This window comes from Neocloeon triangulifer, unplaced genomic scaffold (assembly GCF_031216515.1).
Source record: "Neocloeon triangulifer isolate White Clay Creek 2 clone unplaced genomic scaffold, ASM3121651v1 ptg000001l, whole genome shotgun sequence".
Classification (NCBI taxonomy): Eukaryota; Metazoa; Arthropoda; class Insecta; order Ephemeroptera; family Baetidae; genus Neocloeon; species Neocloeon triangulifer.
Window position 1 is genome coordinate 6,058,021 of NW_026775544.1, and position 22,700 is coordinate 6,080,720.

General features: G+C 37.2%; 1 protein-coding gene, 1 long non-coding RNA gene and 1 pseudogene across 5 annotated transcripts in view; 1 reads left to right on the forward strand and 2 right to left on the reverse strand.

Moving 5' to 3' along the window:
• LOC132201002 (protein spire) overlaps positions 1-4,988 on the reverse strand; it is a 99,875-nt gene extending 94,887 nt beyond the window's left edge. For all 4 annotated transcript variants that reach the window (XM_059626873.1, XM_059626865.1, XM_059626881.1 and 1 more), the window contains exon 1: positions 4,519-4,988. In XM_059626873.1, coding sequence (XP_059482856.1) covers positions 4,519-4,819 — 301 coding nt within the window. In that variant the 5' untranslated portion in view covers positions 4,820-4,988. The remainder of the gene's footprint in view (positions 1-4,518) is intronic.
• Positions 4,989-5,425: 437 nt separating this feature from the next.
• LOC132198572 (uncharacterized) lies at positions 5,426-17,324 on the reverse strand. The gene is made up of 12 exons (XR_009441993.1): positions 17,112-17,324; positions 16,902-17,062; positions 16,698-16,845; positions 16,488-16,639; positions 16,356-16,420; positions 12,518-12,632; positions 12,320-12,468; positions 12,027-12,173; positions 11,766-11,968; positions 11,556-11,707; positions 11,424-11,488; positions 5,426-5,830 (listed from the first exon to the last, which is right to left on the reverse strand). It is a non-coding gene; the product is annotated as an uncharacterized LOC132198572 (long non-coding RNA).
• A 2,572-nt stretch (positions 17,325-19,896) lies between these two features.
• Positions 19,897-22,170, forward strand: LOC132192944 (uncharacterized; annotated as a pseudogene).
• The last annotated feature ends 530 nt before the right edge of the window (positions 22,171-22,700 follow it).

Genomic DNA, 22,700 nt, shown 5'->3' on the forward strand with positions numbered 1-22,700 from the left:
TTGTTTATTCTGGAAGGTCTAATGTATTTAGAGATACAAATGAATGTCTTTTTCTTAACAACTTTGCAGCTTTGTGCTTTGTTTGCTAATTCTTATTCTGTTTTTGTGATTATTGGAAGTGAAGATAACGGGCTTAGTCCTCCAAGGAGGTTGTAAAAATTGTTTTTGTCATAAAAAAGTCTACCAGTTTTGGTCACGGTCTGCGACCCTATTTCATGAGCAAAGAGAGCTCGCTACAAAATACAAAAAAAAAATATATATTTTTTTTTATAAAACAATTTTTTCCAATGAGGACAAAGCCCATTTTCTTCCATTCCCTGATTGTCTCCTTGAGTGCCAATTTCTTCTCAAAAATTTGTGATAATTTTTTGTTGATTTATCAATAAACAAAATCATTGTAGAAAACTAATTACTCTGATTTATGCAAATCTATTCCCTGATGTGACGTCACCAAATGAGTGACGTCACCAAAAAAAAACTAGAATACTAGAATAATACGAGTGGCCATGAGGGCCCATAATAGTAAAAGAAGTATCAAATAATGGTAAAATAAGATGTTTTTAAGAGGTAACCTAGCAATGCTACAGACCTATACCTGAAAGACTTAAAGACATATTATTCTGTCCTTATAGTACTATTCAGACTCACATTAAAATCGTCTTTTCGTGATACTTTTAAGAGTAAAATAATGTTACTTTTCTCCATAAGCGAATAATACGTGTTTAAGATATCGATAAAGGTAGAATAAGAGCAAATATTTCTCTGGGAGCAAGATGAGAATTTTTCGCGTACGCAGCAAAAATTAGAATGGGAAAATTTGTCCCTCTCTCAAGGACAGAGTTGGCAAAACATTCCCATGGCTTTCGTGGAGCAACGAGATTCCAGCACGCCCCTATGCGCACTTTGCATTCCGCGAGTGCCGTGGCCAGTGGCTAAACGCGCGCGTCGAAAATCCATCCATCCGTCCATCCGACTTCTTCTTATCCAGAGCAAAAAATGCAAAGTGTATCGCGCGAGCCGGCAAAAGCGGCGAACAGGTTCTGCAATTAAACGGCGTCCGTTCTCTTCCAAGCGATCTTTCCAGAGCACATTGAATATTCAAATTTGAAATCAAACCTCGCATTTATTGAAGCTTGGTGGTCACAAATAAATCCAATTAATATTATCCTCATCTTTCCCACCTTGTAACGGATATTCAATTAATTTGAGTGAAAAATAAATGTAATTAGTGCATGAAATTTTGGAAACTTTTATAAATTAATTAAATAAAAGTAATCAATGTTCCTCTTATTTTATACTTTCTTATTTCTTTTTGATTTTTTTTCTCAATTTACAAGATTGATTGATTTTATCTGATTTTGGAATTTATTATTATTATTATTTATTCTTCTCCGTCTGTACAATTTATAATTTAGGCGCCATTTTTACTAAAAATTCAGGAATATTTAAGTTTGCTCGCCCATTTAGTGAACAAAATTTAAAAAAAAATCAACCTTTGGATAGCAAGAATATCCTCTGAAAACCAAAATTGTTTCTAGAAATATAAAAATTTGGTGTATTTATTCAACTTAATTATAATTTCAAAAGTTATCATCAGGTTTTCATTTGGAGTGAATAAATTTCAAAATAAAATTTCTCTCAGCTGGAAGTATAATAACGAGTGGAAACGATTGTGTTCATACAAGGGGCCATAAATCTTCTGCTCGAACTAATTTTCGCAACAGGGTATCTTTTCTTCTCGCATTAGAATTGCACATCAATGGACCGAACGTGGCGATGGTGCGGGGGCGCGAGATTGCCTCAAACCGAACAACAAGGCGCCAAAGTGTGTTTTGTGTTTTTGACGAATAGCCGGCGCAGCGATTGTTCGCTGCAGACGCATAAATAAAAAACCAAATAGGCTGCAGAGGAGGACCGGAGTTTGTCATTCATTCATTTTCCCACCGGCCCGTGTTACTATTCAGTATCACCACGCCCGGTTTTAACAAAATTGTTACATATCCCAGTTTGTGATGAGAGCATATGACGTGAGAGAGACCTTGTCTGTCTCTCTGCGATGGAAAAATGAACGCGGGCAAGGTTGCAGAGTGGCGATTGTTGGCAAGACACATATTCTGGCTCATTTTTTTTTTAATTAATAAAAAATGGCATTTTTACGTATGATCAAATTTTTAAAAGTTGGACGTGAAGATTTTTTACTAGAATAAAGATTTAGTCAAATAAAAACAATTTTGCACCACGTCGGCCTTGAGATGGACGTGAAATTTTGGAGCAAAAAGGCGTGAAAACTATGGCGTGACGGCGTATAATTATATCACTGCCTGCTGTTTCCGGCACAGTGATTCCAATAAGAAAACACGAGTTTTATTTAATCTGCTGGCGATAATATTTTATGATTTAGATGAAATATTAAGATACTAAGGAAGCTTTATGGTATATTGAAAAATGCAATGCGCTTTTGCAAACTAATTTTTATTTTTGAACTTCTTTAAATTGAATTCCTTCAAGATCTGATTTTATTCCTTAAATAAAAATTAATTTTTTTATCTTGTTTCAACTGTCAATGCACTAATTTGATTAATAAATTACATTACCAATTGAAAAGAGTCGCAAAACGTATTGCTCTTAAAAAAAAGTCAATATAAGATGAACATTATTTCCTTACCACGATACCTTAAATTTAATGACTTGTCAATTAAATTTATACTCTGTAAGCTAAAACGTTTGTTTATAAAAACAATTTTCAAATAAAAAATAATCAAATATATCTTTAAATTAAATATCAGCAAACAGGGCATGAATAAATAAAAATTATATAATTTACACTAGACGGCATAAAAATTTTTTTTACTTAATTTTTTGTATTTGAAAATATTTGACATTAATTTCATACACTAATTCGTCGGGGTGATTCACTTTCTTTCTCACCACCAAACACTAATATTCGTCACGTGAATGAACTTCAGTCACTGCTAAAACAATAAATCCGCTTTTCGTTATCTCTCTCAGCGTGCAGCGGAAGAGTTATTATAAGTGATAAGCCACGAATTGGTTGTTGGTGATTCAGTGCCAAGTGGTGATTCAGCCTCCCTGCAGGGTAGCAGCGCCGTGCAGACGGGGCGCCGTCGTCGCGCACGTGCCACTTTCCGGCGCCGCCCTGCCAACCCCCGGCGGCAAACGCAAAGGCGGCCTCCATATTTTCCGCATTGTGCCCTTTTTTTCTTTGTCTCGAGATTCGCATTTGCCACATTATTTGCACTCGTTGTGATTTCAGATTTCATGCACGCTCTCAAAAGTTTTCATTTTCTTTGAAACACACAATGCATGCAGCTGTGCACACACTCTACATGCTAACTAGATCCCGTGTCAGCCCCGATAAATGAGGTGTGCAATAATTTTTGCACTGCCGCAGACGGCTGCTCTTGAATCCAATGATGAGCACTTTTTGAATAATATTGTGTTGCATTTCAATAATATTTACAGTACAAGTTAGTAAACTCGATGTAAAAAATTAATTTATTCTTTCATTAGTGCATACAAATTTTTATTTAATTATTACTTATTTTTTTATTATTTTTTATTCCAAATTAACTATCATGATTGCTGGATATAATGAAATTAAATTTTGTGCTTAAATTTTATACTACACAGCAAGCTAAAATAAGTAAACTTTATTCAATATTAGCTCTTTTAAATCTAACAGCCTGATGCTTTCATTATTTACTTACTTTTTATTAATGAATCTAGTTTCCAAATTTTATAGCATTCATAAATTCTACTCAGAATTATTGCAGACGTGTCGCGCAAATCTAAAAAAATTTAATTTTGCCGAAGACATGTATAAATGACAATTAAACACAATTAAATACTTTGATCTATACTATAACAATTTCCTGGAATGTTTTTAATATTTTGTTCTGCTTTTTTTAAGTTGCAATGCAGGAGAAATTAATTTTCATATTAAGTTAATTGCCGAATCTAAGAATGAAACTCACGATTAAATCTCTCCGCAACGTTTTGGTTATTGAGTGAGCAGCGCAGTCTGGGTGCCCATTCGTTGCTCAAGGCAGCATGTGTTTGGTTCGCTCACTTGCTGCGCTATGGACTCCGTTCTATTGATTTTCCCGAGAAGTCGCGCGCGCGAACATTTGAGCGATTGGAAAAGTGAGCACTGAATTGGGGTATCGGGCCACTGTGATTGGAATGACTGATAGTGCAAAATAAATAATTCCTTCCAACCAAATAAAATTTCAACTAATTCAAATTTCAAAGAAAAATTCCAATTGTGTAAATCAAATATACACAAAAATTAAAATACACAATTTACGATAATTTTAAATCCTGAAAATTTAATAAACAGCCAAATTTTTACAAACTTGGTAAAATTTAACAACGACAAAATCTATGAAATCTGATCCTTCAAAAATTTTTTCCGTCAATTGGTACACTTTTGCCAATAAATTTTGCGTTTTTTTTTTTTTATTTATTCGATTGTAATTTTATTGTAAGTGAACTCACCATTCTTGTCGGAGGAGGAGTTGTTCCTGATTTCGGGAAGGACGGTGCGGACGTGCACCTGTCCGTCCTTGTGCAGAAAAATGTGCTCTGGTTCGGACACGAGCAGACACTTCCCGTGTTCGTGCAGCGCGTTCTGGAAGCACTTGACGCACTCAAAGCACAGGGCCCACGCGTGCTCCTCGCTGATGGGCGCGTTGAACGCGAGCAGAATGTCCTGCAGGGACACGCAGCCGCTCGCGTCCAGGCTCAGGGACGGTGTGTCCGACGCGCGGCCACCGGACACCGCCACGTCGGCAGCCATCGTCTCAGTCGCGTCGATTCTATCTCACTTTTGGCTAAATCTGAATAGAAAATTTGTTCGCATCAGCGAACGCCGTCAGGTGCAGCGCGCGTATCTCCCACTGACTGCTTTAGAGAGAAGGACCCTCAATCCGCCACTCGCCACTGCTGTTCAACACTGACTGACTGTGCGGCTCTCGATCGACACAATCCTCTCGTGCTGCGGTGGCGCTACTGGCGCTCATTTCATTCGCCGCTCGCTCGTATCTCAGCGCTTCCATGCAGGGCTCATTGATGCAGGGTCTGTTCAGCTGGCTGAGATGCGAGCGAGCGGCGGATATTTTACAGAACGGCAAATTTGATATCTATGTATTTGATAAAAAATGGGCACCTCAAGTGCAAAAAGTTTTCACAAAAGCTACAAGAACCTCTATAGAAACTGGAATCAAAATTCTTTCACTCCATTGAAAGACAAATAAAAGTTTTGTGGTAGAAGTTATTTATAATTCATGATTAAAAAATTGGAGTATTTATTTAATTATTATTTTGCAAACTATTTTTACTTCAGCCAAATTAAATTGAAAATGGTGCCTTTTGAAGACAAAATATAACAAAACTTAATGAAAACTATAAATTTATTTCCATTTTGAACATTAAATTCAGCTTCATTTTGCTTTTTCTTTTCGGATCTCTTCTACAGACACATGGAAAAACTTAGCATACAGTTTGAAGCAGACACGACACAAATCTTCTGGTTTGTCCAAGCTGGAAGGGAGGAAGTATTTGCTTTCGGTCGGCTTGCTCTCTTTCAATTTAATGTAAGTCTTGTGGAGATGCTGGCGACATTTCTTTTCGTCTTGTGAACCTACATCTATGGCCGCTCTACTTAAAAGCAAGTCTAGCATACTTTTGGCAAAGTCTTTCCTTTTTTACAAGGAGCAATTAAACATTTTGTGGTTTTCGTCATGTTCGCAGATTTCTTCATGCTTCACTTTTGGAATGTCGCCCAAAATGTTCACCTTGCTTCCTGGACCTGAGACAAAAAAGGTTGACCTATGACAATCTGATATTTTTGGCAATTTAAAGTGGGATGATTTTTTTCCAACCCTTGAGAGCTAGGGTGGGGTCCGCGCGGACCCAATAAGCATTATTTTTTAAATGAACTCCGTGAAAACTGTTTTAAAAAATCTGAAAAAAATTCTAATAGACTTTCGAACCCGCCGATGCCGTCGGACAGAAATGCCATCCCATAGCGGCGGACGAGATAGGTTTAACGCGGGGAGGGTGCGGAAAAAGGCGCGCGAAAACGGAAGTTTCGGGGCCGCGGCGCCGACCCGGGCCGGCGGATCGGCGCCGCCGTCTAGGTAATCGTGGAGGGCGGAGTGCCGCGTTGACCGAGGTCCTTCCCGTAAGGTTCCACCGCTCCGATCGGAAGCGGTGGCGGCCAAAAGGCGGCGAACTTGGTGGGGCCAGCGGCGCCGAACGCGGCGCCGCGGGTAGGTTTAGAGGTGGCGAAAGTCTAGGGGCCTTGCGGGCGCGCGCAGAAACCGGGCGATTATAAAAATTTTTTCGATTCTGAACGAACCTATTAAGTATTACGTAGAATAGAACAAGAAGAAATGGGCCCGCCCCTTCTTCTTGCCAGTTAACCCTCAGATACGACACCCTGGGCGAGGGCCGGTCCCGGTGGTGCTAACCCCGTCCCGATCGGAGCACCAGGGCCCGAGCTAGCTGCGAGCGCGCGTCGACCCCTCCTTCGGGCGCTCCCCACCCGAACGCTGCCTCCTGAAGCCAACGACCCCCTTCGCCTTTGGTTAACAAAACAGTTGGATGGCAATAGAGAAGGGTTAGATTAAAAATCTTTGGGTGTATGTGCTGGGTGCCAGACACTTTTCCACCGCTTGCACTAATTGAAAACTTTGCACAAAAGGAATAATTACACCATTTTTTTTTAACGTCGTTTACACAATTTGAAATATTTGAATATTGAATATTAAAAAAGGCATAGTGCAAAGAGGAAAAGTATAAAGATGATTAATTTGATGGTGAAAATATAGTAGGAAAAGTGCTCAGTGAGCCATATGTTTGTAGAGAATGTGGCCGCTAATTAATTTATTATTAAGGTTAAAGATAATCCACTTATTATTTCATTTTGGTCAATTTCCTATTGACTTGAATGGAATAAACAACAGTATAATAAATGTATTGGGCAGAGTTGACCTTGATTTCGAAACAAGTAAATTAACTTTTCGAAATAATAATATAGGTGAAGTGAATTTCATAATTCAAAATAAAAATCTTTATCAAACAAATAAATTTTCAAGGGAAAAGTCTGAGGAATTGAAAAAAATATGCATATAATAAACTGTAGAGTGCATCAAAAAATCATCCCAACAAGTTATTTTGTTACGAAAATTATAGAAAAAATTCAATTTAATTTAATTTAGAGAACAAATTTAAAAAAAAGATAGAATCTACTACAAATTATTCAAATGTATATATATTTAAGCTCTGCACTTTAAGAACTGCATTAAATAAATAATGATTTTTTTTTTAATATTTTGTGAGAATTAATTTGCATCAAATGAAATAATACAATTCATTAATTATTTCTCCAAGTAGTATGTAATTAATCAAGGTAAATTCAATCAGCATAAAATAAAAAATATTATGCTGGAGAAGTAAAAGAGGAATAAAAAATTTTTTTATAAATTTTGACACCATTATATGCAAACTAAAAAATCAGCAGAGAGGGTGAAACCACGGTATAGGTTGTTATTGTTCGAAGAATTTTGAGGCTGCTGCGGAATGTTGGCAATTTCAACGCGAGCGAAGAATTTGCGGCTGGTGCAGAATGTTGGCAATTTCAACGCGAGCGAAGAATTTGCGGCTGGTGCAGAATGTTGGCAATTTCAACGCCGCTAAAATGCGACGCCAGCCAACGCCAACTGACTCCGCGATCTTTAAAAATTCTTTATTTTTCACTGGTAGGTGAGGAGCGGGCCCGGGGGAATTTCCCCCCATCCCCCCTTGAGAATCCGCCTCTGGAAACTTATCAACAATTTTATGACAATCATAGGTTAAATTATGCAGGGTACATATTTTATTAATTTTAACACTTCCTACAATAGAGAATATTTTTGAAATGTAACAATAATTTTATTTGTGTACATTTTTTAATCATGAATTTTAAAATTCTATATTATAGACTAGAAGATTTTTAAAGTTAAAAAGATAGGTCTACATTTTTGGTGTTAAGGTGTGTTAGAAAAAAAATATAATTTTTAGATCAATTTTTAGTCTCAGTCTTGATGGCTGTATCATTAAAATGAATTAGATTAACATCATAAAGTCAGTAGTATTTAATTATTAATTAAAAATTTGACACTTTATTAAAAAAAATAAGTTATACGAAAAGAGTGGAGGAGCGAGAGCAAGTAATTTTGAGAGCGGAGCGAAATTTAAAAATTTGGTGAGCGGAGCGATAGCGGGAGCGGAAAATTGAGAGCGATGCCAGTCATTGACCTCGGTGACCTGTGACCTTTCCAAAAATATTTGCAGGAAATGTTTCACCTCAATGAAAAGAAACATAGGAGTATCTGAAATTCAGTTTTGAACTTACAAGGTCACAGGTCACCGAGGTCAATGACCTTTTGTGACCTGGTCACTATGTGCGAAACATGGTTTGAAAGGGTCAAGGCAATCATTTTTTGGTCATTATACATTTTTGCGTAACTTTAGCAGGGAAAAAGTTACGGGCGGTTAAATGTTGATTTTTGTAGGAAAATGCTCGAAAAACCACGTTTTTCTGCTTTTGACCTAAAATATCTCGAAAACGGGAAAAAAAAGTCTCGCCTAATTTTAATATGTTGTTGACTACCAACTAGAGCAACTTTTGGCTATAATGGAATCAAAAATTTTTATGTACTAGGTACTTTGGTGGCGCATCAAAAAATTCAAGCTTAAAAAGTTGACCCTGAACTTTGACCTATGACCTTGGTTACTATGGCAAAGTTGTAGGGCGTCTCATTTCCTACAACTTTGATTATACACACATGCGCTATCTGCAGCAGGAGAGCTGAGATATTTTTGCTTTTCGAAAACATCTTTTGTAAAGTTCCTCAACTTTGAGCCCCTGTAAAATAAGCAATTTTGAGAATTTTCAAAAAACCTTCTAAACTATTTGTCTACACCCTAAGGGCAACCAAACTACCAATTTTCAACAAGATCCGCCAACCCCATACCAAAAGTGGGTCCCGTTAAAAAAAAAGTGCCCATGAGAAATTCAAAAGTTAATCAACAATAAATAAATTGTTTCTATAGTCGGATTCTTGCCGCTGCTTTTCGTAGACAGCTAAACAGCGAGAGTCGCCGCTCCTCTCCTTGACCCCCCCCCCTAAAAAAAATTGGTTGCCTACATTAAGGGGCGTAATTTTGCAAAAAAAAATTGCTCAAGAGTAAAAAAAATCCTTTTCAAATTGTAAGTGGCGAAAAGAAGTAAAAAATCGCCCTCTTTTTACTCCGCCCGAAGAACATATATTTTAGTCTTTCTTTTTGAAATATTAAAAAGGGTAAAGTAAGGAAATAAGGTGAAAATAAAACTGGGGGTTCCAGAGGTGAGGGTTCAGAAAAATTGATTCAAAAAAGTTAGCTAGAAATGATCCAAATTTTCTGTCCGAGATTTTTAGACCGTTGCTAAAAGATTTTTTTTTTCACGACTAAGTCAAGGTTGGGCCAGGGTTCTGGGGGGTTAGGTAAAAAAAAAATGTGTCAAAAAAATTAGCCACAAATGATCCAAATGGTCTGTCCGAGATTTTTAGATGGTCGTAAAAAAACATTTTTTTTCAGTCGCTACAAAGTCGAGGGTGGGCCAGGGTTCCTTGGGTGTGGGGTAAAAAAAAAAAATCTGTCAATATAGTTAGCTAGAAATGATTCAAATGATCTGTCCGAGATTTGTAGATGGTTGCTAAAAAACATTTTATTTCTGTAGCGACGAGGTCAAGGGTTATCCAGGGTTCCAGGGGTGTGGGGTAGAAAAAAAATGTGTCAAAAAAGTTAGCGAGAAATTATTCAAATGGTCTGTCCGAGATTTTTAGATGGTTGCTAAAAAACATTTTTTTTTCTGTAGCGACGAGGTCAAGGGTGGGCCAGGGTTCAAGGGGTGTGGGGTAGAAAAAATGTTTCAAAAAAGTTAGCTAGAAATGATTCAAATGGTCTGTCCGAGATTTTTAGATGGTTGCTAAAAAACATTTTTTTTCTGAAGCGACGAGGTCAAGGGTGGGCCAGGGTTCCAGGGGTGTGGGGTAGGAAAAAATGTGTCAAAAAAGTTTGCTAGAAATGATTCAAATGTCTGTCCCAGATTTTTAGATGGTCGTTAAAAAACATTTTTTCTGTCGGGATTTCGAGGGTGGGCCAGGGTTCCAGGGGTGAGAGGTAGAAAAATTTTTATCAAAAAAAAAGTTCGCTAGAAAAGATTAAAATAGTCTGTTGTACAAGATTTTTAGATAAAAAAGGTTTTTTTACTGTCGAGATGGGTCGCAAGTCGCAAGGGTGGGCCAGTGTTCCTCGGGGGAGGGGTAGAAAAAAATATTTCAAAGAAGTTTGCTAGAGACTGTCTGAGATTTTTAGATGGTCGCAAAAAATCATTTTTTTTCTGTTGGGACTAGTGTTATGTGTAGGCCAGGGTTCCAGGGGTTTGGGATGAGGGTCCTTAGATAATTAATTTATTATTTTATCTTTTCTAAGGCATGCAAAATAATCATAAAAAGGGCTCCTCGGGCCCGGAAGATTTTTTCTTCGAGTAACGCAACGACAACGGAATTATATCGGCGATCAAATTTGTTCAAAAATGAGCGCATAGGAACGAGCGAAGAATGGTGCAGAATGTTGGCAATTTCAACGCGAGCGAAGAATTTGCGGCTGGTGCAGAATGTTGGCAATTTCAACGCCGCTAAAATGCGACGCCGGCCGACGCCAACTGACTCCGCGCTCTTTAAAAATTCTTTATTTTTCACTGATAGGTGAGGAGCGGGCCCGGGGGAATTTCCCCCATCCCCCCTTGAAAATCCGCCTCTGGCCACATGTAAAACATTAATGGACCGACCGCCAGTCCGCTACTTTTTTATTTAATTTAAAAAATTTGAAACGCCATTTGAAATTAAATTCCAATAATTAATATTAATTTCACGAGGTGTAGAACTGAATAAAATAGAAATAACTAAACAAAAAATATGGATTTCAATTTTTTGTAACTTGTAAGAAAAAATAAGTCACTGGCCGCTACTTCCAATTTGTTGACCACAAAAATTGTGTTAACGTGGAAAAAAAATTAATTTTTTTCAAAATTTAAAATGCTGATGTGGTTCTTTGTTTGTCCAAACGGCCGCGGGGGGCGCAGTCCCGCGTACCCGAGTCGCATCGGGCGGGATTCCACCGCTCAAGCGGGAGCGGCGGCGCCGGCGCCCAAAAGGAAGCTATAATGTAGCTTGGCGCAAGTTCAAGGAGACTTAATATTCAGAAAGAAAAAAAAGCTCATTTCAGCTTGCGAAAGCTTTTGCAAGCAAAGTCAAGCAGGGCGACATTAAAAAAGCAAAGAATTAAAATGCAGAAAATAAAAGTGACATTACCCATAACAATGTTTGTGGGTTGTCCTGTCGATTTGGCTTCCTGTTTACCAAAAAGTTTTTCATCACTGTTAACAAAAGGAAAAAGCATTGAATAAATTGAGTAAAAAATTAATAAATAGCACAATCTGTTACCTTTCAGCACTGAATGTCAAGGCATAGCTCCCACCTGATTGAATGATAGGAGAGTAGCTCATGTCTAGATAATTAGTGTTGCAGTCTGATGTGAACTGCTTATCGTTGATGGCCTCCTCAGTTTTCTCGGACAACTCCGAATGTTTAACTTTCTAAGTAACAAAAGACAGTGATTAATAACAATTGTTTTTGAAGAAAGGCTTTCCTTACTTTCTTAGAACGAATTATGTCCTCAATTTGAACTTTCAAATAACGATGATACAAGTCAACAGAAACTTCGAAGGCTTTTCTTAGCCTCATGTAGTAGTTCATGAGTAGCTCATGTCTAGATAATTAGTGTTGCAGTCTGATGTGAACTGCTTATCGTTGATGGCCTCCTCAGTTTTCTCGGACAACTCCGAATGTTTAACTTTCTAAGTAACAAAAGACAGTGATTAATAACAATTGTTTTTGAAGAAAGGCTTTCCTTACTTTCTTAGAACGAATTATGTCCTCAATTTGAACTTTCAAATAACGATGATACAAGTCAACAGAAACTTCGAAGGCTTTTCTTATGGCACTCAACTCCTGGTCATCTTTTTGTCCCATACAATACGCCAATGCTTTCGTTGCATCAAACTATCATTTAAAAAGTGCAGAATTAAAATATTTTATAAAAAAATATTGTAACTAACAACTTCAAAGTTTTCTCTCTTCATAGCATTTTTGAAAGATTTGACAAAGATGTCGTTACAATAATCGTTACAATAATTTTAATAATTTACCGCCAGTGTTTGGTAAAATTTGCAAGCATATCCGGTCGAGTTGTCTTGATGAACTCGACTCCTGCTTGATACACTTTTGCAATTTCAGCTCCAGCAACAAGTTGTTTCAGGACCTCCCTTTGCAGATCCACAAGTAGTTCATACAATTGCTAGAAATATAATTTTATATGAGCATCATAATATGAATATATAAATTACGTCTATTTCTTCCGACGGGTTTACGACCAGTGTACGAGCAACATTGGAGCAGAAGTGCTTATATTAAGTCCCCAATGAGCACAAAATAGCCCCAAAATGCAAGCAGCTTTCATCACTGTTAACAAAACACTTATTTGCAAGGAAAAAGCTTTTAATAAATTACTTAACAATTGTAAAAAATCTGTCCGAGAATTTTAGATGGTTGCTAAAAAACATTTTTTTTCTGTAGCGACGAGGTCAAGGGTGGGCCAGGGTTCCAGGGGTGTGGGGTAGAAAAAAAATGTGTCAAAAAAGTTAGCTAGAAATGATTCAAATGGTCTGTCCGAGATTTTTAGATGGTTGCTAAAAAACATTTTTTTTCTGTAGCGACGAGGTCAAGGGTAAGCCAGGGTTCCAGGGGTGTGGGGTAGAAAAAAATGTGTCAAAAAAGTTAGCTAGAAATGATTCAATTGGTCTGTCCGAGATTTTTAGATGGTTGCTAAAAAACATTTTTTTTTCTGTAGCGACGAGGTCAAGGGTGGGCCAGGGTTCCAGGGGTGTGGGGTAGAAAAAATGTGTCAAAGAAGTTGTCTAGGGACTGTCTGAGATTTTTAGATGGTCGCAAAAAATCATTTTTTTTCTGTTGGGACTTGCATTATGTGTAGGCCAGGGTTCCAGGGGTTAGGGATGAGGATCCTTAGATAAATAATTTATTATTAAATCTTTTCTAAGGCATGCAAAATAATAATAAAAAGAATAAAATTTTTCGGTCTGATTATATAAAAAAAATATTGCAAGAAAAAATTGGAGATGGGGCGGGGTAGGGTTCTTGATGGGATGTGGGTTCTCACAGTCACAAAAAGTGAAAAGCCTTAATTGAAATTTTGGTTCAGTCCGGCACTGAATGGGCCCATGGGCCCCCAAGATATTCAATTTGCTTCTCGATATGACGCACTATTTCGCCCAGGCGCGCGCGTCGCCTTTGGCGCCGCGCACATAATTTTTCTGCACGGCCGGTCAAAAAAGGGCTCCCCGGGCCCGGAAGATTTTTTCTTCGAGTAACCCCAGTCAGCAATTTATATTTCACATTACTCAAAATTATACAACATATTCACCTATATATGTTCATTTTAATTTTTGCTAAGAAAGTAGGATTTTGGAAGATTCGTAGGTTCAAATAAATATTCCTGAATATTGACAACGGAATATATTAAAAAAATAATCACCAATATTTTGTAAATAATTTTTAAATTTTTAAATGTTTTAACTTGCAATAATTTCTTCAAATTAATGTGGAATAAATTCTTATTTTACTGAGGCAAGATTAACTTATTCGTTTTTGCCAAATATTCCAGTATAATGCTGAATATTGTAGTGCAATAATATAGACGGCACTGCATACAATTCAATAGTGCAGTTGTGTACCGCCGGCCGGTGCATCGCCATATTGAATCCAATCAATTTCGCTCGGGTTTCGGTTTTGCAGAGAAAATTTTCTGTTTCTGGAGTTCTAGCCGATTGAGTCAACTGTATGCGAAACAAGGTAAGCTGCTCCTAATTAATTTATCATCAATTTTCTTCGATTTTTTTTAAATTTTGTCAGTCAGGTGGACGTTTAATTCTTTTCTCTAGGCTTTTCTTGACTCGGGGCAGTGTGCTGGCTGCGCGTGACGAATTTAGATTTTTAACCGCAAATCTCGCGCAATGTTAATAATTATTTAATGGCACCATTTATGCGACGATGAATTGAACACCCTCTCGGGCCTCTCGCCACCGTGTGCAGAGGAAAAAACTCAGAACAATAAATAATTTATCTTTTCTCAAAATTCTCGGTTGCCAAACATATAAGGGCGATTTTTTTTTAACGCGGTAGAGAAATTATTTACTTTTACATTTTTTTTATTTAATTTTTCTAAACAAAGTTGGTTTTGAGCATTAAGTTTAATTAAGAAAATAATTGTAAAAATGATTTGCGTTATTGGCGCAAACCCTTACATATCATACAATTACGTGCATTTGAAAAAAAAGTAATTATTTATTTTATCCACAGATGATTGCGCGTGCCACAGCCACAAAGCCGAGTAAAAGGAAATCTTTCAAAAATTTAAAAGGGCTAAAAGGAGTAGCACACACATGATGAATAACCATTCTGTAAGGTAAAATACATTTTTTTCCCCAATCTTAAATTCATAATAATTTTTTTTACAGAAATTCTTGATGATGAAGTCATGAGTTTGTGTGATGGCCTGATGAGCCTACCTTCAGTACAGATCAGCCAAGAAGCCCTTTGTTGAAACTCCCCTGTACCTGATTTCGCTACACATTTTGACCTGGGACTCATGATAATTTTGAGGGGACTGAAAATTGTTTGGCCATTTGTCAAAACATGGGTATAAGCTTGACAATTAATACGCTATCGTGCGCACTGACGCAAACGGTGCATAATTTGTTATGTTTATTCTGCTAAATTGTTGTGTAATTGCAAAGTTTAAAGGACTCTCCTTATTGATATAGTCAAATCAAGTCTTTGACACAACAGAAGCAATTTTTGGCAATTATTGTACATTTTAACAAACCGTTGTTGTACAGACTTGATTAGACTATATCATTAAGAAGTCCTTAACTGAATGAATGCCACAAGTTATTTGTATCTCAATAATAAATTTTGATTAATTGCAAATAATATTCAGCATTATTTCAGTTATAATTCCTTAAATTGAAATGAAAATATAAAGCAGTGAGGGAATAAAACTGCTTATAATAGTGCAGTAATATTGCTGAATAATGTGTGAAAATATATTCATACATTATTCGCATTATTCCTGAATGATGAAAAAGCATTACATTTTCTAATTTTGAATAATGTGAAATATTTTCTGAAATTAATTTGAAGAAATTCAAAATTATTCAGGAATATTCAGGCAATAAAAATTGCTGGTTGGGACGCAACGAAAACGGAATTATATCGGCGATCAAATTTGTTCAAAAATGAGCGCATAGGAACGAGCGAAGAATGGTGCAGAATGTTGGCAATTTCAACGCGAGCGAAGAATTTGAGGCTGGTGCGGAATGTTGGCAATTTCGACGCGAGCGAAGAATTTGAGGCTGGTGCGGAATGTTGGCAATTTCAACGCGAGCGAAGAATTTGCGGCTGGTGCAGAATGTTGGCAATTTCAACGCCGCTAAAATGCGACGCCGGCCGACGCCAACTGACTCCGCGCTCTTTAAAAATTCTTTATTTTTCACTGGTAGGTGAGGAGCGGGCCCGGGGGGAATTCCCCCCATCCCCCCTTGAAAATCCGCCTCTGGCCACATGTAAAACATAAATGGACCGACCGCCAGTCCGCTACTTTTTTATTTAATTTAAAAAATTGGAAACGCCATTTGAAATTAAATTCCAATAATTAATATTAATTTCACGAGGTGTAGAAATGAATAAAATAGAAATAACTAAACAAAAAAAATGTATTTCAATTTTTTGTAACTTGTAAGAAAAAATAAGTCACTGGCCGCTACTTTCAATTTGTTGACCACAAAAATTGTGTTAACGTGGAAAAAAAATTGATTTTTTTCAAAATTTAAAATGCTGATGGGGTTTTTTGTTTGTCCAAACGGCCGCGGGGAGCGCAGTCCCGCGTACCCGAGTCGCGTCGGGCGGGATTCCACCGCTTAAGCGGGAGCGGCGGCGCCGGCGCCCAAAAGGAAGCTATAATGTAGCTTGGCGCAAATTCAAGGAGACTCAATATTCAGAAAGAAAGAAAAGCTCATTTCTGCTTGCGAAAGCTTTTGCAAGCAAAGTCAAGCAGGGCAACATTAATAAAACAACGAATTAAAATGCAGAAAATAAAAGTGACATTACCCATAACAATGTTTGTGGGTTGTCCTGTCGATTTGGCTTCCTGTTTACCAAAAAGTTTTTCATCACTGTTAACAAAAGGAAAAAGCATTGAATAAATTGAGTAAAAAATTAATAAATAGCACAATCAGTTACCTTTCAGCACTGAATGTCAAAGCATAGCTCCCACCAGATTGAATGATAGGAGAGTAGCTCATGTCTAGATAATTAGTGTTGCAGTCTGATGTGAACTGCTTATCGTTGATGGCCTCCTCAGTTTTCTCGGACAACTCCGAATGTTTAACTTTCTAAGCAACAAAAGACAGTGATTAATAACAATTGTTTATGAACAAAGGCTTTCCTTACTTCCTTAGAACGAATTACGTCCTCAATTTGAACTTTCAAATAACGGTGATACAAGTCAACAGAAACTTCGAAAGGCTTTTCTTATGGCACTCAACTCCTGGTCATCTTTTTGTCCCATACAATACACCAATGTTTTCGTTGCATCAAACTATGATTTAAAAAGTGCTGAATTAAAATATTTTATAAAAAAATATTGGAACTAACAATTTCAAAGTTTTCTCTCTTCATAGCATTTTTGAAAGATTTGACAAAGTTGTCGTTACAATAATCCAAGTCTTTTTTCAAAATGCCAACAACTTTTCCTTCTCTACTTCCTTTGACTATATGTTCATCAAAGTTTTGAAATTGGCCTTGTCTTCATCAGACTAAATATGAAAATCACAGGATTAATTTGTTATTTTTCAATTACAGTACCTTGTCTCTTGATGGAATTAAAAGGTACACAGTCAAAAAAAGCTCCATGCCGCGGCCTGAAATCTCTATGCCGTCCTTATGCCAGTCCATCAGTGGCCATGCTCGATCTTGCCGCTTAAAAAGTCCTCATACCACGGCATGGGGTCGGTTCGGCATGGCATGGAGTATTACCATGCCGTCCATGCCTTACTAAATTTTATCATGCCGGCATAGCTTTTCCTTCACAGAGGGCATGCAAGCCGCTTGCAAGTCCACGAAACACTTAAATTTTTTTGTCTAAAACCTGCCGAAAACATTTAATTTTATTTCATTCAAAGTTGTTTTAATTTTGACTCAGCGAAAGTAAAAATAGAAGAAAAATTTTAAAAATCTTAATAATTAACTTTTATTATGCGTGTATTATTAACATTAAAATTTTACTTAGCAAAAACTAAGAAAGGTATGTTGACTAAATTTTTACGTAGAAAAATACTTGAAGTTGCAGTAATGGATATAAGTTTAAATTTGATTTGATATTTTACTCTATTTTACAATTTTGTGCGACGACTGGATCTAAAATTTTATTTTATCAGACGTAAAATTAACAATACTATTTTAAATTTTCCAAATTGAAAATATCAATTATGTTTGAAATTAAACATGTGTAGGCTACTTTTTAAATTATTATACATCATACCAAAGCCTCTAATTTGTGTATTACAGATCTAAAATAATATGGCTTTCATATATTGAAATTATTTTTTAGGAGGCGCGCATTTCAAATTATTATTGGGAAAATTTTCATTGAATCTGGGCATATTACATAAGATTTAGTATTTTTGTTACGATTCCAACTCATTTGAGCGTATATGAAAATATGAAGTAATTAGAAATACTCAAATCATGATTCTGCCCTGACTGGTGGCTTTACCTGAAGGTGCTTCCCGCGCATACTGGTTCAAATTTCACCCTCGCACAACATCGGCGCTCTTCGCCACCTTTGCGCCAGCGCCCTGAGCGCCCAACGAACTTTCCGAGTTCCGAGCACATTTTTTACCGGGATGCGGCAACAAGTTACCGCAGACACACCTTACACAGCAAAAAGACGCAATTAACAAGCCGGCGCTATAGAAATCACGTGATGTGGGTCACGTGATGCCTTTTTTAGGGTACACAAGTTACTCGACGTTTCAAATTGTCGCGCCAATCCAAACATATGGTTGGGAATGTGTTTCCTGTGAATGAAGAGCACCAAAATGGATGAGCGTGAAGAAGTTGTTTTAAAAATGAATAAAAATTATGAATTTAATTTTGCAGGATGTTGCTAAATGGTCCGAAAAACATGGCCTGAAGCTGAATGCGGCAAAGACTAAAGCTATGATAATAGCCCCTGCGCGTGTGCAAAAATTAATTAACATAAATGATTTTCCCAGGCTTGTTATAAATAACTCCAATATTGAGTATGTAAATGAGTTCAAAAATTTGGGTGTTTATTTTGATAAGGAGTTCCGCTGGGACAAACAGATCTCTTCAGTCTGCCAGAAAGTGTACGGAACTTTGAATAATCTCAATAAATTTCGTAACTTAACACCTCAAAAAGTGAGGCTACAATTAGTAAAAACAATAATCTTGCCACACTTATTTAGATTATTGCAGCGTTGTTTACTGTGACGTGAGAAAGGAGCGACTCAAACGTCTAGATGTTGCATTAAATAATTGTATACGTTATGTTTATAACGTCAAATTTGGCGAAAGAATAACTCCTTATTATGTTCAGGCAGGAATTATAAGAGTTGAGGAACGCATGCAGCTGAATATTTTATTAATGACACATAAAACTTTGCATGGGAATAGCCCTCCTCCCTATTTGAAGAAATTATTTGCCTTGCGCAATGATCATCAAGTGAGAGCTGGGAGAACTCACCCACTATTTTTGCTGCCACCATTTGATTGTGATGAAAATTCTTTTAGGAGTGCCAGTTATCATTTATGGAATTCTTTGCAGCCGAGTTGGTGTGTTAATGCTAACATTAATTCGCTGAAAAACAAACTAACGGAGAAATTTCTCAAACAGTACAGCTGAGTACATATTAAAAAGAAAAAAAAAATTATAATAATAATCAAATATAAATAAAATAAAATAAAAGACAAAGAACAGAGGATTGTGGAGACCAAGTCCTAAACAAAGGATTGACATTATTAGATGCTCTTAAAGAAAAAGCGTCAAAGAACTTGATAAAGATTAAAATCACTAATATCAAGCATGCTTGGGGCACTAGTGTCAGTCAAAAATTGGTCACCAGTTATATCATATCCTAATTCCTTTCCTTCAAAACTCCCTTTATTCTCATTGTTAAATATGCAATTGATGTAATATCTTTTGATTGATGTGAATTTTTTCTTTTTAAGATAATTTTCCTCTCTATTATGTAAATTGATAATTTTATTTGAATGTATGTATGATGTACCTGGGCAGTAATTGCCTTCTGATACAATCAATAAAGACACTTTGCAACTAAAAACTTGTCAGAGCAGCCTGTTTATGGCGGATTTTCATATCGCCAACAGCATTTGGACCGAAAGGAGCAAAAGTGGCGGAGATTAATTTGTTCCAAATACAACGGTAATCATTAAATATTTCACTGTCAAAAAAAAAAACACAAAAAATTCTCTACTTACCAAGTGCACAGCTTACGTTGCCACTGACTGGAACCGCAAAGTCTACTTGAAGACGCCCGATGTGTCTCTGCACACCTGCGGAGCACCGGATCCAGAACAACATGAAGCAAGACATGTTTCGGCCGAGATGAAAAAAATTGCTGCTGAGAGTGGTGCTCGCCCGAATTCCATTTTGGACAAACGTCTGTTATCAGTCCCGGATGAGGTTGCAATGAAGCTCCCGAAAGTCGACAGTCTTAAGAGAGCCATGTGGAGATCAAAACAAAAAAATCTCCCAAAGGAGCCTGCCTCTCTAGCTGAACTGGAATATTTTGGTTTGATATATAAATTAAAAATACCTTACCTCTGTTATATATTAAAAAAAAAATTAGGGAAATTCACAACAACTGGAGAGGAAGGAGGAGAAAAGTTATTTCGGATTGACACTTTGCATGGCAGCGAAGAAAGAGTAATCCTATTCGCTACCGACAAGATGCTTGAGTTACTGTCCAAAGCAACGCTCCTCTGCGGAGATGGAAATTTTAAGGCTGCCCCGCCAAAACTCTTCAGCCAGCTATACGTACTCCGTATCCCTTACAAATTGAAAGACGGAATTGAAATTTGGCTAAACATTGCTTACTTTCTGCTAACACACCAGACTGAGTTTGTTTTTGTTTTTTATTTATTGAGGAGAAATTTTCTGATTTTTTTTCTTATAGATCAATCTACACAACAGCTTTTGATTTGTTGATGGCGGAACTCGTAGCCCTGGACCTGAATGTCCCGAATATTGAAATATTCCTTGCTGATTTCGAGCAAGCAGTTTTCAATGCAGCAAAAACTGTTTTTGAACCATACGCATCCAAGGATGCTTTTTCCATCTCACTGATAACACGTGGAAGTATGGTTATGAACAAATGATAAAATATGGACATTTAAACTCATTGTTTTTACAGACATGTTCAAAGTTTGGGCCTAAAAAACCTTGACCTGGAGGACAAAGAATTTTCTGTTTGTTCGGAAGCTTGACGCTCTTGCCTTTGTCCCTGTCGAACTCGTGAAAACGGCATATAAGGCATTGATTAGAACCAGTGACCCAGCTTGGGACTGCGAAAAGCTGCTTGAATACTTTTCGACGACGTATGTTTTGGGCCGTTATGAAATAGTTGGTACGAATAAAAAAAAATCCTATTTAATATTAACTAATTAACTTTACTCCCACAGTAACTCCAGCTGGTCGAATTGAAGAGAGAACAATCAAAGAACCCCTTTTCCCTCCTCATTTGTGGAACGTCCACGAGGTCAAAAAGTCAGGTGGTCCTCGAACCAACAACCGCGTCGAAGCTTGGAACCATCGTTTCAACAAACTATTGGATGTACGGCATCCTGGGTGTTTCACCTGTGTAGAGAAGCTGCAACAAGACCAACGTCTGCAAGGACATTTTAAGACAAAGTGCGACACGCAGGAATATTTCCTTAAGAAGCTGAGCTGCTTAGAATGCGTTTGGAATCAAACTTAGGAGCAAAAGATGAAGAAAAAAGTCGGCGGCATCCCCCTCGCGACGCGAGAGCGCAGCCCCTATCATCAGGCACATCAACTAAACGGCGGGACAGCCAATATTTCTTTCCTCTCACCATCTCTGCCAAATCTGCACCCGCGGACTGATTTTTGAAAATTATTTTCAGGTAACAAACAATAATAATTAATTAAAAAAAAGAGCAACTAAAATGCAAACTTTGCATTGCTCACAATTTAATAATTTTTCAATTTTGTTGTTTGAATTTTTCAGTGTGATGAGGAGAGACAATTTCTCAACTGAGAAAATGCTGGAAAAAATTCATCGGAATTTGCGTTATGCCATTTTGCATGAGTTATTAAAGGTAGTTTTTGTTTCATTTAAATAAGATTATAATTTTTGTAACATCAATTTTGAATAACGTGTTACAAGTTGCTGTAATAAAGCTTATTTAATGCATACGTTTTATATTTTAAATCAAATATGTGAATATGAGATCTTATTTTAGTTTTTTTTTACAGATTTTGCAAATCCTGTTCTGCAAGTGAACAATGCCGACAAATTAGGAAAGTTTGATGAACTTTCCTATGTACGTACACGTACGCGTGGAGCAGGAACGAAGGAAGAAAATTTTAAATTTGATGTAAAAATAATTTTCAAAGATTGTGGGTATTATATTAATAATAAAAAGTAAACATTGGTATTATTTAAAAACTAAATATGCAAATCCTAAAATCTGAGTGGCATGCAGGCCAGGCCTACTGAACGGCATGCATGCCAGGCCTGCCGAACGGCATGCATGCCAGGCCGATCCGGTGCTGGCATGCATGCCAGGTGCGGAAAGCGGCATGCTGGTCATGCCGACTACCCCTCATGCCGCTGGTATGGCCATGCCGTGGCCTTAGGTCGATTTTGCTCGAAAATGACCTGAGCCGAAATCCATGCCGCGGCATGGAACTTTTTTTGACTGTGTACACATTCAGCATTTTCTCAGTTGAGAAATTGTCTCTCCTCATCACACTGAAAAATTCAAACAACAAAATTAAAAAATTATTAAATTGTGAGCAATGCAAAGTTTGCATTTTAGTTGCTCTTTTTTTGAATCAATTAATATTGCTTGTTACCTGAAATTAATTTTCAAAAATCAGTCCGCGGCTGCAGATTTGGCAAAGATGGTGAGAGGAAAGAAATATTGGCTTTCCCGCCGCTTAGTTGATGTGCCTGATGATAGGGGCTGCGCTCTCGCGTCGCGAGGGGGATGCCGGCGACGTTTTTTTTTCTTCATCTTTTGATTCCAAACGGATTCTAAGCAGCTCAGCTTCTTATGGAAATATTCCTGCGTGTCGCAATTTGTCTTAAAATGTCCTTACGCGCTTATTTCGACGCACAAATGAATAAAATTAACACCTGCCGCGGCCATAACACTCCATACCAG